Raw genomic sequence first — 14,527 nt, 5'->3', positions numbered from 1 at the left:
TTTGAGGGCTTTAAGGCAAGCGAGTGAGCCTACAATGATTCTTCTCATTATTGAGGCACAGGTTATGGGTAGCCATCCAAGACTGAATGATGCAGGAGACTTTGTTAATGGTGTTAAAGTCATTAGTGTATTTGCTGAAATGGGAATGGGAATTTGCGTGTCGTCCACAAAGTTGGTGTAGGTGATGCCTAGGGTGTCAAGTGTATCAAAGAGGGGTTTAGTGTAGGTGTTGTAGAGGGTCAGGGAAAGGCAAGAGCCTTGCAGGACACCAGGAGGGACAAGGATGGTGTTGGCTGAGTGGTTGTCAATTAAGACTCTGGATGTACGGTCACTTATGAAGGATTTGATCCATCGGACTGCCCCAGGTGAGAAGTGGAAGATCCCGGAAAGGTTTGGCAGAGTAGGTTGAGATAAAATGCAGCTGAGAGGTCTAGGAAGAGTAGGATGGCAGCATTGCCAGCATCTGTAATCAAGTTGCATTTTGACGTCAAGGAGAGAATGTTATAGGAATTGCTGGCATTGTAAATAAGTAATGTTGTCTAGGATTCTGAGCAGGAAGGGTACTGTGGTAATGGGCCTGTAGTTGGTAGGTACTGTCGGGTCCAGGTAGGTTTTTTAGTAAGGGGGCGACCAAGGCTGATTTAATAGTAGTGGGTATTTTGCATGAATTAAATGAGGAGTTAACAAAATCTGTGATGGTGGGGGTAAGGCTGGGAGTGCAGAGCTTTATGATTTTGGCAAGGTAGGTATCTCCTTTGCAGTTGGAGAGTTTGAGGGCCTGGATGGTATTCAGAACAGACACGTGGATACATGTTGAAAGGAGAAGCTAGCGACTGACTCCGGAGGCGAGGTTGGGGGGGCTAGAATTTGTTGGTTTTATGATGGACCGGTGCATAGGTTTGGCAGTAAGCAGGACTTTTTTTGTAGCTATTTTGTTACAGAGTAGATTGATTTTGGTAGTTAGAGCAGTTTTTATAGTGGTGGACCACGCGTTGGCAGGCTGAACTATGGAGGTTTGTGCACAAGGGTTTTCTAATTTGCGCAAGATGACGAAGAGTTCCTTGGTGTTGGAGCGTGCCATGCTAATTCTGTTGTCATAGGATGCTTGACAGTATTGAAGGCAACTAAAATGCGCAAATCCTGGATAGTATAAGTCTCTTCAATCCAAATATGCTATGAAAGAATAATAATCATCATATCAGGTCTTGAGGTGTAAGAAATAAAGTCTTTATGGTGTTCAGTAAAATATGCGAAATCCACTGGTGTAGAATGAAATCATCTGACACGTGTTTCGACCCTCAAGGTCGTTGTCAAGGCTGAACTGTTCAAACGATAGCAAAAAAAAGAAAAGTATAATACATTGACAAAAATTGAAGAATTAAGCAACAGAATATAAGTCATTACGGTAAAACAAAGACATTGCAAATATAAACATCAAATTTGATCATACAATAAAAGAAAAGGATAGAAAAAGATCCGCAACATGATTCAGTAGTTTTGGTGATGCGGGTCAAATGATTGAACATAAACATTGCAGGAAAAACATTGAGGAAAAAACATGTATAGAATGAGCACCATAGTTTGATAACTGTTTCACTATATTAAAGAGGTGTATGGTAACTAGTATACCGAAAAGGAGAGGGCAGGATATCTTGAAAGAAGGTAAGTAAGAGTATATGTATGAAAATCCCATATTAACATATTTGAAGGCTCGCTGCAAGTGATGAATCACCAGTGAGAGGTTGAAAAAATAGTGACCTATGTCAAATTGGTGTTAATAATGAAAAATGTGGGCATACCGTACATCCTCATAAGTATTTAAACTGTTTAGGAGAAACCTAGGCTTGAGCAAGAATGACTTGGGGTCAGTTTCAAAACACACAAGATGAGCTATTTAAAAGGGTTTTAAATGGCGGATAGGGATTTACCCTGTTGCAATATGTTGTAAATAACAGAAACGTGAGGAATAATTCCAATATAGTTGGAGCAACGAGATTCAAAATGCTCTATTCTGTGAGGAATACGAGTCAAAATCAATATTTAGAAGGATACTGAGCTGAAGTTCAGGCCCGGATAGGGTTAAAAAGTAAAGTTAACAAAAGAGTTTACCTCTTGGATCAAATGCAGGGGTTGAATCCCTATCAATGCTGTCACGCCAAAAGAAAGTCTGTGTCGCTTACTCGCGCAAAGTTCTATTGAAATATCTCCCAAATGGGTAGGACGCCACAACCGCGAGCGCGGTGCCCGTGACGTCACATGCACCTAGTGCGGGCGTCGCCACGTGCCCCACGTGATCGCGTGCAGCGTCAAGATGTAAATAAACAAAAGTAAGGCTCAATGTGCGTAGCAAAAGTGCTATGAATCATGGTGTTATTTAAAGGTGTATTGCACAAAAATGTATCTATTAAATTCAGATAACAGTATTGGAATTTGATACATAGAAAAATGTTAAATTATCAAAAACGCAACTATATTCAGTAAAGAATCTAAAGGTACCCAATATGAATAGTAATCTAGAATGATTCCAGCAACATCTTTAAATTCCAATTACATGCTAAAGGGAGTGGTCTCAGAGACATGCTAGGAAAGCATTGGTTCCCATTTCGTGGGGCTAAAGTGCTAATATATAGCTAAAATGGAGATGGTATGGTCAGAGTACAAAGCTACAGGTATGACATTGATGGCATAGGAGTGCTATGTTATAGTTAGGATAGACATGATGGAGTCCAAGTACAAAGTTATAGACAATGAAATTGATGGCGCAGGAGAGGTTTGGAAAGGCAAGTAGATAAATGGTAAATTGCAATGACCGTAAAGTTGTTAAAGTTGTTGGCTTAAAGTGAGACCTTGAAGTGATATATTACAGAATTTGCAGTGAATAAGAACAGAAGAGATTGAAAAATATATGTAAGACAATGGGAATTATAATTGTAATGCAGAGATGTCTGGTTTGATTGAATAATACATCTAATGTATACTGAAAAGTTAACCAATAGTGGATAGTCAACCAACTTTACAAGAACACATGCATTTCATGGTCTGAATTTAGGCCAGTGGTGGTACATTGTAAATCGCAAATAAGTTTGCTTTCAAGTTGCCTGTTTTCATAGGAGGCAGCTTTAGTCACAAAAATAGTGGCCGTGTAGGGAGGCATTCTTGGGGGTGGTGTGTTTCTTGTGTAGATACTCATTGGCTCTTTTCTGTCTGCGGAGCAGAACTAGTTCATCTGTGAACCAGATGTTAGTGGGTTTGAACGGTTTCAGAGATATGTTTTTAAAGGGAGGTATCCTCTGTATCCCCCGTGATTGGGTCTTTCCAAGTGTACCCTTTATTGCCTATCCATCCAATTGTGCCCTTATTACAGGAGCCTCCTTGTGCAGTGCTCCCTGCTTCACAAGGTTTGCTATATTTAAGACCCAGCAGACACTGCAGGGTCATGCTTCTTGACTCATTCACTTTTGTTTTTCAGACACTAAACGAGTTGGCAGAAAACCTGGCAGTGATTAAGCTTGGTGAGTCTGTGTGACTGAACACTGGGGCATTAATGTGACTGTAGAGTGCCCTTCTCTTTCTTAGGAAAAGTCAAATAATAAATGAATGGTGTTAAATCTAGGTATGTTGAAAAACCCCCAGGAAAGGCTTCAAACAAAAGACCAGAAAAGTGCAATTTCAGCATGACAATTGATAATACATTAGATCACAAATCCTCGTTTCCTAAACGTGTGCCCCGGAGTTGGACAGTAGGGATACCGTATATTTGGTATTGGGGAATTTTTCCAAAACATTGCTACAAAGGGGTTCCAAGAAGCAGTCTTTGTGGTTGGCATGACAACTGGAAATGCGGTGCCACACAAACACTAATGCACAAAGTGTTAATTTTTGTAGTACTACACAGATGGAATCCAATAGTGGCTTATTTAACGTATTTTCTCATAATCAGGGGTACTGTCGCATGTCACGTGTCTGTTCAAGCTGGAGCATGGAGTGATCTCTGCAAGACGGAGGACATGGCCTGGCCTCCACCTGCCCCCTGCTGCCAGCTGCTCGCCCTCCTCCATCGTACCACCGCAGCGAGTTGCTTCTGGCAAGGCTCTTGTTTGCTGTTCCTGCCTTTGGCAGGGTCTCCTGTTCGTCTACTGCGCCCTCTCCTTGGGCATAGCCTGGGAGGGGGCTTTGTTCTTCCTAGCTGCAGCGTCGACCACCGGCTGCAGAGCAGGTGGTCATCCTCGCATGGCGGCAGCAGCTCCAGGGGGTCCCTGCCTAGCAGGTGCACTCCGTTGCTGGCAGCTCGTCCCTCCCAGCATTGCCAGCATAGGCAGGGGCGTTGGTTGAGGGAGCCCGCCCCAGTCAGGGGCGAGTGCCACCCTTCGCGACTGCAGAGCAGCTCCGGGGACAGGATGCTGTTGTCCTGAGGCGATTGCACCCCAGGCAGATGTGAGGAAGGGCAGCCCTGTCCTGTGAATGCCTGAGACCTGTAAAAGAAAAAGAAAAACGTGTGCATGAGGGATCATGTTAGTAACAGGGATGTTCTTTTCTTGGCCCTCAGCTGGTGAAGAGGGCGGTGTTGTTTTGTAATTCCGGGTTGCTAGGCAACCCTGGGTCCCCCGCGTTGGGCATGTGCCAGCTTTCGATAGCACCTAGGCAAGCCTGCAGGCAGGCTTGCTGCTGTGTCCTTCTTGTGATGTGTTGGTTGCTCATCGCAGGGTTGCACAAACGCATGAGGTGGACATTGCTTGTTACTGATGCTGGCTGCATGAGTGGGGTATTGATATGCATGCAGATGTTAGGATCCAAGGGGCTGCAGAATGACTGTAAGTGTGTGGCTCAGGAAAAGATTACTAAGCGGCCACAGCATTTAAATTACATCACCTGGGTTTCCCTATCTATCTGTTATAGGTAGCTGCCGGCTCAATACGGCTGCGGGTTTGAAGTCTGAGGGCTCCCCCTCTAGGCTGGAGGCCTCCATGTCATGGGGTGGCAGAGCTCTATGACTTGAAAAATAAATCATTTCTTTTTAAGTCACTCTGCCTTCATGAAGACATTATTTCCATTGTTGTTCGGTCCTTAACAGAAGTAATGTCTATATGAAGTCGACGTGACTTCAAAAAGAAACCATTTCTTTTTTAAGTAATAGGTGGCTGTCTGTGTGAGTGTATGGTGAAAAGGTGCATAATTAGATGTATGGGTAGCTGGGTGTGTGTGTCGAGTTTATGGTGAAAGGGTGTACACTTAAATGTATGGGTGGCTGCCTTGGTGTGCCTGAATGATGAAAGGTTGCACACTTAAATGTATAGGTGGCTGCCTGTGTGAGTGTATGGTGAAAGGGTCCACACTCAAATGTATAGGTGGCTGTCTGTGTGACTGTATGGTGAAAGGGTGCACACTTAGATGTATGGGTGGCTGCCTGGGTGTGTGTGCCTGTATGGTGAAAGGGTGCACACTTAAATTTAAGGGTGGCTGCCTGGGTTTGCCTGTATGGTAAAAGGGTACACACTTAAATGTATGGTTGGCTGGGTGTGTGTGTGTGTGTATGTTGAATGGTCTGTGTGCGTGTGTTCAGAGGCACAACAAAATCTACATTTGAGGGGGGCGCTAGCCCTTCAAATGTTGGGAGAGGTGCTAACTTTACGGGCAGTGGAGAAGGAGAAAACTTATTTGTGTGGGGCATCTAACTTCTTTATGCATTCTAATGAGACTACTCTACTGCAGCTTCAATGTTACAAGCAGTTAACGCTCTACTTTAAGTCTGAAAGCATTCATTTATTGAATGCTGTGAGAATGAGTGGTCTCCTGTACCCTCTCAACCCTTCCAATCACTTCCCCGGCATACAAGTACTAAACGCACATCAAGATTCTAATTGCCTAAAGAATTATGCATTTGAATGCAGGTACTAACAGTGAAATGCTTTACATTAGTAATTGCAGTGAGAGCAGATGTGTGGGGGGGGTGGAATGGGGATTGTGTGATAAATCGTAATGGTCATCCATGTCCAGGCTAAGCAGGCTTGCTATTTGGTATGGCTAGAGAGGCATTTTGGTGCAGCCAGTTTAGTCATTTATTAGTTTGACTTGACTTTTTTTTAACTCGGCATATCTGATAACAGACCTGCTAAGTCTAATTACCTGGCTAGGTTGGCATTTGGGTGCTGACAGTCTAGCCATTTCTTACATGCTCATTGTATATTTTTCTGGGCATCTGTGATAAAATAACCATGATAAGTGTTACTGCTTCGACTGGCATTTTGGTGCAACCAGTCTAGGTATGTCTAAATGTGGCCTGGCATGCTTTACTGTAATATGTTATTACGTGTCTAGACTGGTCTACGTTGTGCAGCCAGTTGGACATGTTTTCATTGTGGCATGGCATTTTCAATAGCAAAGCATTATAGTAATTAAAACATTAATGTTCCTGTGCACTATTGGTGACTTGCATGTATTGGATTTTTAGATTGGTGTTACCCTACAAAACAATTGCAAATGCTCTGTCCTTTTAGCGAAGTTTTCTCAGAAAGTGTGCTGTATAATGCATTAAAAAACATATTAATATCTTTCTCCTAGTGCATTGTGCGGCGTAACCCTACAGCAACACGTTTGTGCATATTGCGCATGCGTGGTAATCTAGGCCGGACCAGAGTGTGGCGCAATGCGTGATTTGTTGCCAAGTTGGGCGGGGACCCCTCAGCACAGCTTGCAGGGGTGGGCCCACATTTTGTGTTATGACACTGGGTGGAGGTGCTCATGGGAGCTATTATAAAAGGCATAGGAAGCCATCATCACATTTCTACCCTCAAAGAAGTCAATTGTCTTTTGCTGTTATGCAGGAGTTTCGATATGTGTGTTCTGTGGCTGCATTTCTACATCCGATATTAACAAATGTCTTGCACAGATGTGAATAAGGGGAAGGAAGGGGGAAGGAGGTTTCAAGCTCTGCTGCTAACCTCTGCCCTTTGACCTCCGTAGCCAGAATAGTTATTACGTCACCTTTTGGGTTATTTAGGAACATCAAGGGGGCTTATCCTGTTCTCCAGATCCCTTTTGCTTTGGGGCATCGCACTTTCCTGGTGAGTTCTTCAGGACCCCCACCCTCCTTACCCCTACTATCTACCAAATACCCACCCACCCTACTGCCACTCCTTACCCAATACCCACCCACCCTACTGCCCCTCGCTCTATTCCCGCCCACTCTACCCCCCTTACTCAAACTCCACCCAAACTACCCCCACTATCTCTAACCCAACCACCCTACCTCCACTCTCTCTACCCCCTTACTCTCTACTCCCACCAAACCCACCCACACTCTCTCCACCCCCACCCAACCCCCTCCACTCTCTTTACCCTCATCCACCCACCCACAAAACTCTCTCTACAACCCACTCACCCACCTCACCCCCACCCTCTAACCCCCTCTCATCCTTCCTCTGACACACTGGCTTTATTTCTTAGCCTCTCACTCTCAAACTTTCTCACTCATATTTCCTCTTGCTCATCATCAAAGGCCACCTCTCTCAATAGTTTCCTCCCTTGCTCTATTCTCCTTCCTTCTCATTCTCATTTCTTGCACACCCGCGCACCTTATCGAAATCCTCCTTTGAATCTTTGCACCCTCCTCCTTACACCCTGGTTCCTATAAATGCAAAATGCAAATAACCTCAGTAAGCGCCAAAACAATTGGCATTGCCAATGATGTTTACTCAGCTATGACGATGCACACCTGTAGCACGGTGCAGGGTGTTTCATTATTACTGTAACAGAATCTTTGCAAGGGCCTCCGGTCCTATGTAAAATAAATACTAAACTATTATCCACAAGATACGTTTTATTGTTAATCACTACCTTGGTATGTACTTTGTCCTGCAAACCCTTCCACGTGAGGACACCACCCCCATACACCACATCCCACCAGTCATCATCCACCAGAGACCCCCTACCCTCCTACCCCTCCAAACACACGCCACCACAGGACACATCTCATAACCATGGTTTAAATGGAACTTGCTGCTATGTTGGCCCGTTCAATATGTTGTGCACTTATTGTTTTATTTTGTCTTTGTAGACGTGCTTCTTCCATTTAGGGCCTGTAACTGGTAAATGTGTTCGGCTGCTTTCTCTGTGCTCCTCTTAGAACACCTTATCAATGACCAACCCGCTGCCCAGGAGTTTAACCTCTCTCGGGCTGAGAGGAGGCTATCCATCTTTGCAAGCTTATGTAGTGCGTATCCATCTGTACCTAATCAGGGTCATGCTTCCACGTGACAAATTCCCACAAAACATGACCTCAGGGGCACCGTTTCCACCACCCCTCTGCCTATACACCACCATCATCCTGCTCCAGCCTCCTGCCCATGGCCATTCCCACCCAGTTCCTGCCCCAGAAACAAAATCCCTACGCATGGGAACTCTTTGAGACCACTTCAATCAAACCTTACAATGAAACATTTCACTCGGTGCCTGCCAGTACTTTTTCAAAGCAGTCTTCAGAGAGTTAATCACTTAATTGCAGCTGTAAACCCGCTACTGGTGTAATACTAATGCTGTAACCATATCTGCCTTCAGCCTCTCGATTTTGAAGCACTATGCCTGTCCTTCGTTGAAGTACTGTTAAAACCAAGCAATTGCAAAGCCAACAGTTTTGGCTTGTGTATAAGTATTAGGTATTTGCCAGGCTCTGCTATTAGATGCCCAGGAACTCGCACCATTTTGCACCTGCTACAATCAATTGTCAGTTAATAGTGGGTGCTTGGAGACACATTTCACTTGATGTATAAGCGCCTTACAAATACACAACATATTTTATTAAATACCACTACGGCGGTGCCTGGCAATTGCCTTTCCCATCCCTAGACAAAGGCCCAAACTCTTGGGATTGCCAATGCTTGCCTTTCAAAACACCTCCTTTGTGTCTCCCCCAACACGCTTCCTCGTCCCGGTCCCCTCCAATGGAGAAACGATAAAATGGTCCTCGAAATTAGGGCTGAGAAAGATGGGGTGCTCGCATAAGCCGCAATTATGCACAATTTTGCACGCTGAAGTGTGACCCAGGTGGGTGAGGTGCCATAAACCTCACAGGAACACAAGCTGTCTGTAATACCCATGTGAAGTTTGGAACCGCCACCTCGCCCCAATCATGCATTCCTCAGTACCTCACACTACCTTCCATTTTGTGAAAATGATCTTGTGCGTGCAGCACCATCCAGCACAGTCTGGACCGCCTTGGGTCTATAGTTCTGCTTACAAACATCTACACATTTCTCAAGAGAAGTTCAGATTTGAAATATTCTAGAAATTACACTTAACCCATCAGATTTGCCTTCCTGTTGCTTCAACAAATTCCATCTGTCTAAGGCGTTAGGTGTAGCCCACTCCAGGTGTGCAGGGCAGATTCATTGAATGTAAACGGGAATGAGTCACTGACCATATTTCAGAAATGTCTAGGTCTCCCATTGTTTATATTGTGCTTAAAATGTCTTCTCCAAACCTTTGTGAATCCAAGCTTTCAGACAGTGTTCAGACCTACTACCCCAGCTTCTCCCAACCCCTAGACCAATCCAACATTCATTGATGTATAAATTAACCCAATGTTTCATTCAGCTTGATGGGCATATTTTGTGTTGTCTAATTTGCTTAGCTTGGGCCTTCCGCCAGCGAGAAGGCTGCCTTTGCAAATCCTGCAGGTGTGAGGTGGGTGATGATGACAAAAAGTGAACATGGACCACACCTTCTCCAACTTGCCTGATTCAGCTATCTGAGCAACAGAAATACATTTCAGTGCTTTTCGTTGCAGAGGTTACGGATGACAAAAGCACCAAAAAGGTAGCAGAGGAGGTGGAGAACCACTTGGAGGGAGCCGGGCTGAATCTGTTGATCAATAATGCCAGGATCAGACACCCAAGCTCACTGGAAACGGCAAATGCCAAAGATATGTTGGATGTCTACGCCACTAACGTGATCGGCCCACTGTTGGTGGCAAAGGTAGGACTACTCCAGAGCAACCAAAAAGTACGCTTTCACTCTGTTAACGTGTTCATAGAGTGGGAGACTGTGTAAGGAGATCAGTCGTACGGTCACCCTGTATAAAGAGAGATCACGGGGAAGTTTGATATGCCTTAAAGCTCTGCAGATCACAAATTACTAAGAGCTACAGGCGGAGACAAGGCCACATCTTGTAGTTGTTCAGTTGCCCAAGAATTATCATTGGGCATGACCAGTGATGTGGCCACTTCATGCCTGAATTCCATGGTACATTCAGAGATTGTGTTCTGGGCCCATGACTGACGTGTGGCATGTATATGATAGCTGTATCCTGCAACCAACACTACATACTTTAACGTGTCCCGGCATGAGCAACCATGCCACTAGCATAAAATGTACAGAGGGTTTATCACAATCTATACATGGAACCTTGGGAAGTCTCTTAAATGACCCCAACATAGCCATCCATCAGTATGCGGATGACTGTCGGTTGATCTTTAATGTCAGTGGCCCTAGGACATTGCTCAAATCCGCAAATGCCTGGCTACTATCCAAACACGGATGTCAAACGCTTACCATAAACTGAACCCGACCAATACTGAATTTGTCCTCATCGGTCCCCCCCACTAAACAACAACATGTGCGACAATAGCTGGATGACATGTGCCTGGAAGGATTCATATCTCAGGTGTCAAACTCTACTAAATCCCTGTGCTTATTTTTTGACAGTAGCCTTTCCTTTCAAAAAAGCACAAACTGGATGGCTAGAGATCAACACACTCAGTAAAATCAAACCCTTCATTCCCCTGAATGAATTCCATATGGTGGGCCAATCCCTCCTTATCTCACACATCGATGGAGGAAATGCTCTCCTTTCTTGGCTTCCAGCCGCACACCTGACCCCCTACAAGCAGCACACCACGATTCAGCCCACCTCATAACAGGTGCCTGGAAATTCGACCGTATCTCTCCAACACTGTGCTCGCTTCTCCGGCTCCCCGTCCCTGCCAGAATCATATTCAAAACTACATATATTACCTCCAAGGTGGTCTCAAACAGAACACAACATAGTTGCCAGCTAGACTCTACACCTCTGGAGGCTCTTGCACATCCAATAGCAAAACTATCAAACGGTTGGAGTCAAATCTTGTCCGCAAAGAGAAGACTCACAAGCAGTCCTTCTCCTGTCATAGCTTGACCATCTGGAACTCCACCCTGGTAGAGCCTCGAAAAGCCTTTACAATCCCCGAGTTCTGAAAAGCACAAAAAACTTGGCTCTTTCAACAATACCTGTTGGATGAATAAATATCCCTCCCTCTCTCTCTCCACCCACAGTACTGCATTAATGTATAAAACGACATGCCCAATATTGGCACAATCCTGTTGTAAAGTGCTCCGCTGCTCTTGAACTAGGAGCACGTTATGAGCAATAAAATAAAATAAATTCCAGAGGCGGGGAACTTGTACCACAATTCTGCAATTCCCCTCTGGTTTTATAATTGGATTTTGGCACTATCTGAAGCGGGCGACTTCATACCTAACCCAGTGTTTCTTTCTCTTGCCAGGCATTCCTGCCCCTGCTGAAGAAGTCTGCCAAGGAGAACGCTGGTGCTTCAATGGGCTGCGGAAAGGCAGCCCTGGTCAACATGTCCACTATGCTGGGATCAGTTGAGAAAAACCATTTATCGTTCGGTTTTGTCCCACTGTTGTCCTATCGGTGCAGCAAGGTAAGGTGTTTCCATAGACAATGCAGCACAATATCACACACCAGCTTCTATGATTTTTAGAGCTCAGGTTTCAAAGTATATAAAAAATAAGTTATTGGTGGGTGGACCGCATTTTCTGACCTGCCGAGATTGACATTTGCCCGAGACACCACATCTGTATTTTCAGGTATAAGACTACTTCACCTAATGTGGCACTATAGGGACCAGTGTGCTCTCTAGAGCGAGCATGCACAGTTGGCGTATTGTGTTTGTCGGATGCAGGCAATTCCTGTGGCTTCCTTGCACTTCCACAGGACCCTAATTCTTTCCACACTCACCTTTACTTTGCACCACACTCTCTGCCAACCGAGACAAGGTGCATACATGCAACTCTATCATTAGAGCTGAACGTGAGAGTTTGAATCTGAAAGGGGTCAGAGAATGGAAGTGTTATGGCTCTTTTTTTCTCCCCGGGTGCTTATTAAATCAGTTACCGACAGCCAGGAACACTTCTCTATGGGAATGTGACCTTGAGTACCAACCAGTTTGGAGGGAAGGGGTGACCTGAAAAACGTGTTCTGTAAAACCTTCCACTCTATTTAGGATGACAAGACGTCCCGGATTTGGCGGGAGAGTCCCTGAATTAGGACCTCTGTCCCCCGTCCCGAGGGTTTTAATTTAAAAACTATGTCCCGGTTTTTGCGAAGGTAAAGTCCCTGTCCCGGTTTTGGTTCCATGTAATAATGTCCCTGCAAAAACGTTGCCTTGAAAAAAAGTCGCCAAAATGGCAATTTTTTGCAGGGACATTATTACATTGAACATGCGGGGGACACCCCTGCAATTCCTCAAAATATTTTTTTTCTCAAGGGGGCCGGGTGATACCCCCACTACCCCTGCTGCCCTTGATCCCATATATATGGTCACCGTGACTTTTTCTCGGCGACATTATGTATGACGACCATATGTATGGGGATAATATTACCTGATACTCCAGTTTTTGTATAAAGGGAATGTTACCAGTATTAAACAATCAAATATTGATGGTGGGCAACAATTACAAAGAAAGAAAATATCCAAATAATTAGCATTTTACATTCCGTTTCTCTGACATCTTAGGCTGGGCTTGAACCCCCATCCTTTCAGTAACCACCATAGACATTACTAGCTTGAGCCACATAGACTGACTGGGAAACCAAATAGATTGGAAAGAATATAATATTAATCAAAGCAAATGCTCCTTTGTTAATGAGATGTTTATATTAAAAATCAAAACCGCACTATTTTTTTCCAGGATAGCAGTTCAGTCCTGGAAATATGGCATGCACATAGGGAAAGAAGGGGGGGCAGGAGGGTCTGCCATGGTTGTCCTTCTTTTATGTTTGTTGCCATCGCGGTTTTTTATTTAGCAAATCTGGTAAACCTAACTCTATTCTCCATCCTGAATGTCCCACCCTCCCCTGCAGGCTGCTCTGAACATGCTCACAAACTGTCAGTCAAACGGATACAAAGCAGACGGGATCATGTGCACCGCCCTCCATCCAGGCTGGGTGAAGACCGACCTTGGAGGACCAAGGGTGAGTGGAGAACCTGAGGCGAGTGTGCACTGGTAGGCACTGCGGCCATCCCCTTCCAGAAACAGGGTGCTGCTCCATTGATGGGGCTCAAAGAGTTGTCCTTCAGACTAAGGTTTAAAGTCGCTGAGATTACATTCATCCACCTGGGGCTCCAATTAGAGATTTGAGGTTGGAGTATTCTTCCCCTTATTTTGTACGATTATTTTTCAGGGAATAAAATAGTAGATTTGGGTATTTTTAGGCAACTAACATTGTATTTTATTTTTTTTTAAAGGAGGGTAATGTTGTTGTAATACATACATTCTTTAATCCCCTTATTTATCTTAAATGAAAAGATTTTGCTCCTTTCAGACTGGATAACACAGTAGAGTGGCATGCACTACCACCGCCTCTGGTTAACACAACAGCACATGCAGGCTGTAACAAGGGTCAGACACCTGCTTGCCTGTTTTCCTAGTTGCTAGTTTTGGCTCTTAGAACACCCAGTGTGGCGAAACTACTGACATGAGAGTGTAGATGGAGGAGATGGGCCATAGCCTGTTTATTTATTTTTTTATCGTTTATTCCATTGCAAATATAGACACCGTGTTTGATTGGTGACTTTTCTAACATAAGGCAATGGAAGCTACTGTATTGTAAAGCATTGGACGTAGTTCATTGTTTTGTCAAAATCATTATTTATATACTTATCCGAACATTAAAAAGTCCAGTTACAGTATCGGCACACATCACTGTCCCAGCAATGCACGTGCAATTACACTATACCCACACACTACCTCCAGCCCTGCAAACACACACACTGCTTTTAGCACTGCAGAAACATTCAACTACTGTGCATCACCCTGTAATTTATGCATGCTTCTACGCACACAGTGTCGCACACACTCTCTCTCTCTCTCTCTCTCTCTCTCTCTCTCTCTCTCTCTCACACCCTACACACATCATCCCTAGCCCTGCACACTTTGAAAACACCTTTGCCTGGGCCCATATAATACCGTCCCCAGCAATGCACATATACTTCCCCACCACCAAGTGAAACACTTGTGTATAGGCGCGTTATAACTGCCATATCATATCATATCATATCATATCATATCATATATCAGCACAAACACCATTCACAATGGAACATTCTGCTTTCTGGATCTATTGTAGCTGATATTACTGTGATAACTATACACACTGGAATGTGTCCATACTAACTGGGCATAACTGTACCTGGCATCGCTCTTGTCACTGGGCATTATGGTGTCTGGCGTTACTGAGCTAAGAGGGCAA

At 44.5% G+C, this 14,527-nt stretch overlaps 1 protein-coding gene across 2 annotated transcripts in view; it reads left to right on the top strand.

The window, feature by feature from the left end:
- Positions 1-14,527, top strand: part of LOC138447935 (uncharacterized) — a 185,861-nt gene that overhangs the window by 110,318 nt on the left and 61,016 nt on the right. For both annotated transcript variants that reach the window (XM_069604462.1, XM_069604464.1), the window contains exons 4-7: positions 3,470-3,512; positions 9,782-9,969; positions 11,535-11,696; positions 13,139-13,249. In XM_069604462.1, the coding sequence (XP_069460563.1) occupies positions 3,470-3,512; positions 9,782-9,969; positions 11,535-11,696; positions 13,139-13,249 (504 nt within the window). The remainder of the gene's footprint in view (positions 1-3,469; positions 3,513-9,781; positions 9,970-11,534; positions 11,697-13,138; positions 13,250-14,527) is intronic.

This window comes from Ambystoma mexicanum, chromosome 1p, assembly GCF_040938575.1.
Source record: "Ambystoma mexicanum isolate Mex_15411 chromosome 1p, UKY_AmexF1_1, whole genome shotgun sequence".
NCBI classification, from domain to species: Eukaryota; Metazoa; Chordata; class Amphibia; order Caudata; family Ambystomatidae; genus Ambystoma; species Ambystoma mexicanum.
This window is presented reverse-complemented; position numbering and strand designations above follow the sequence as displayed.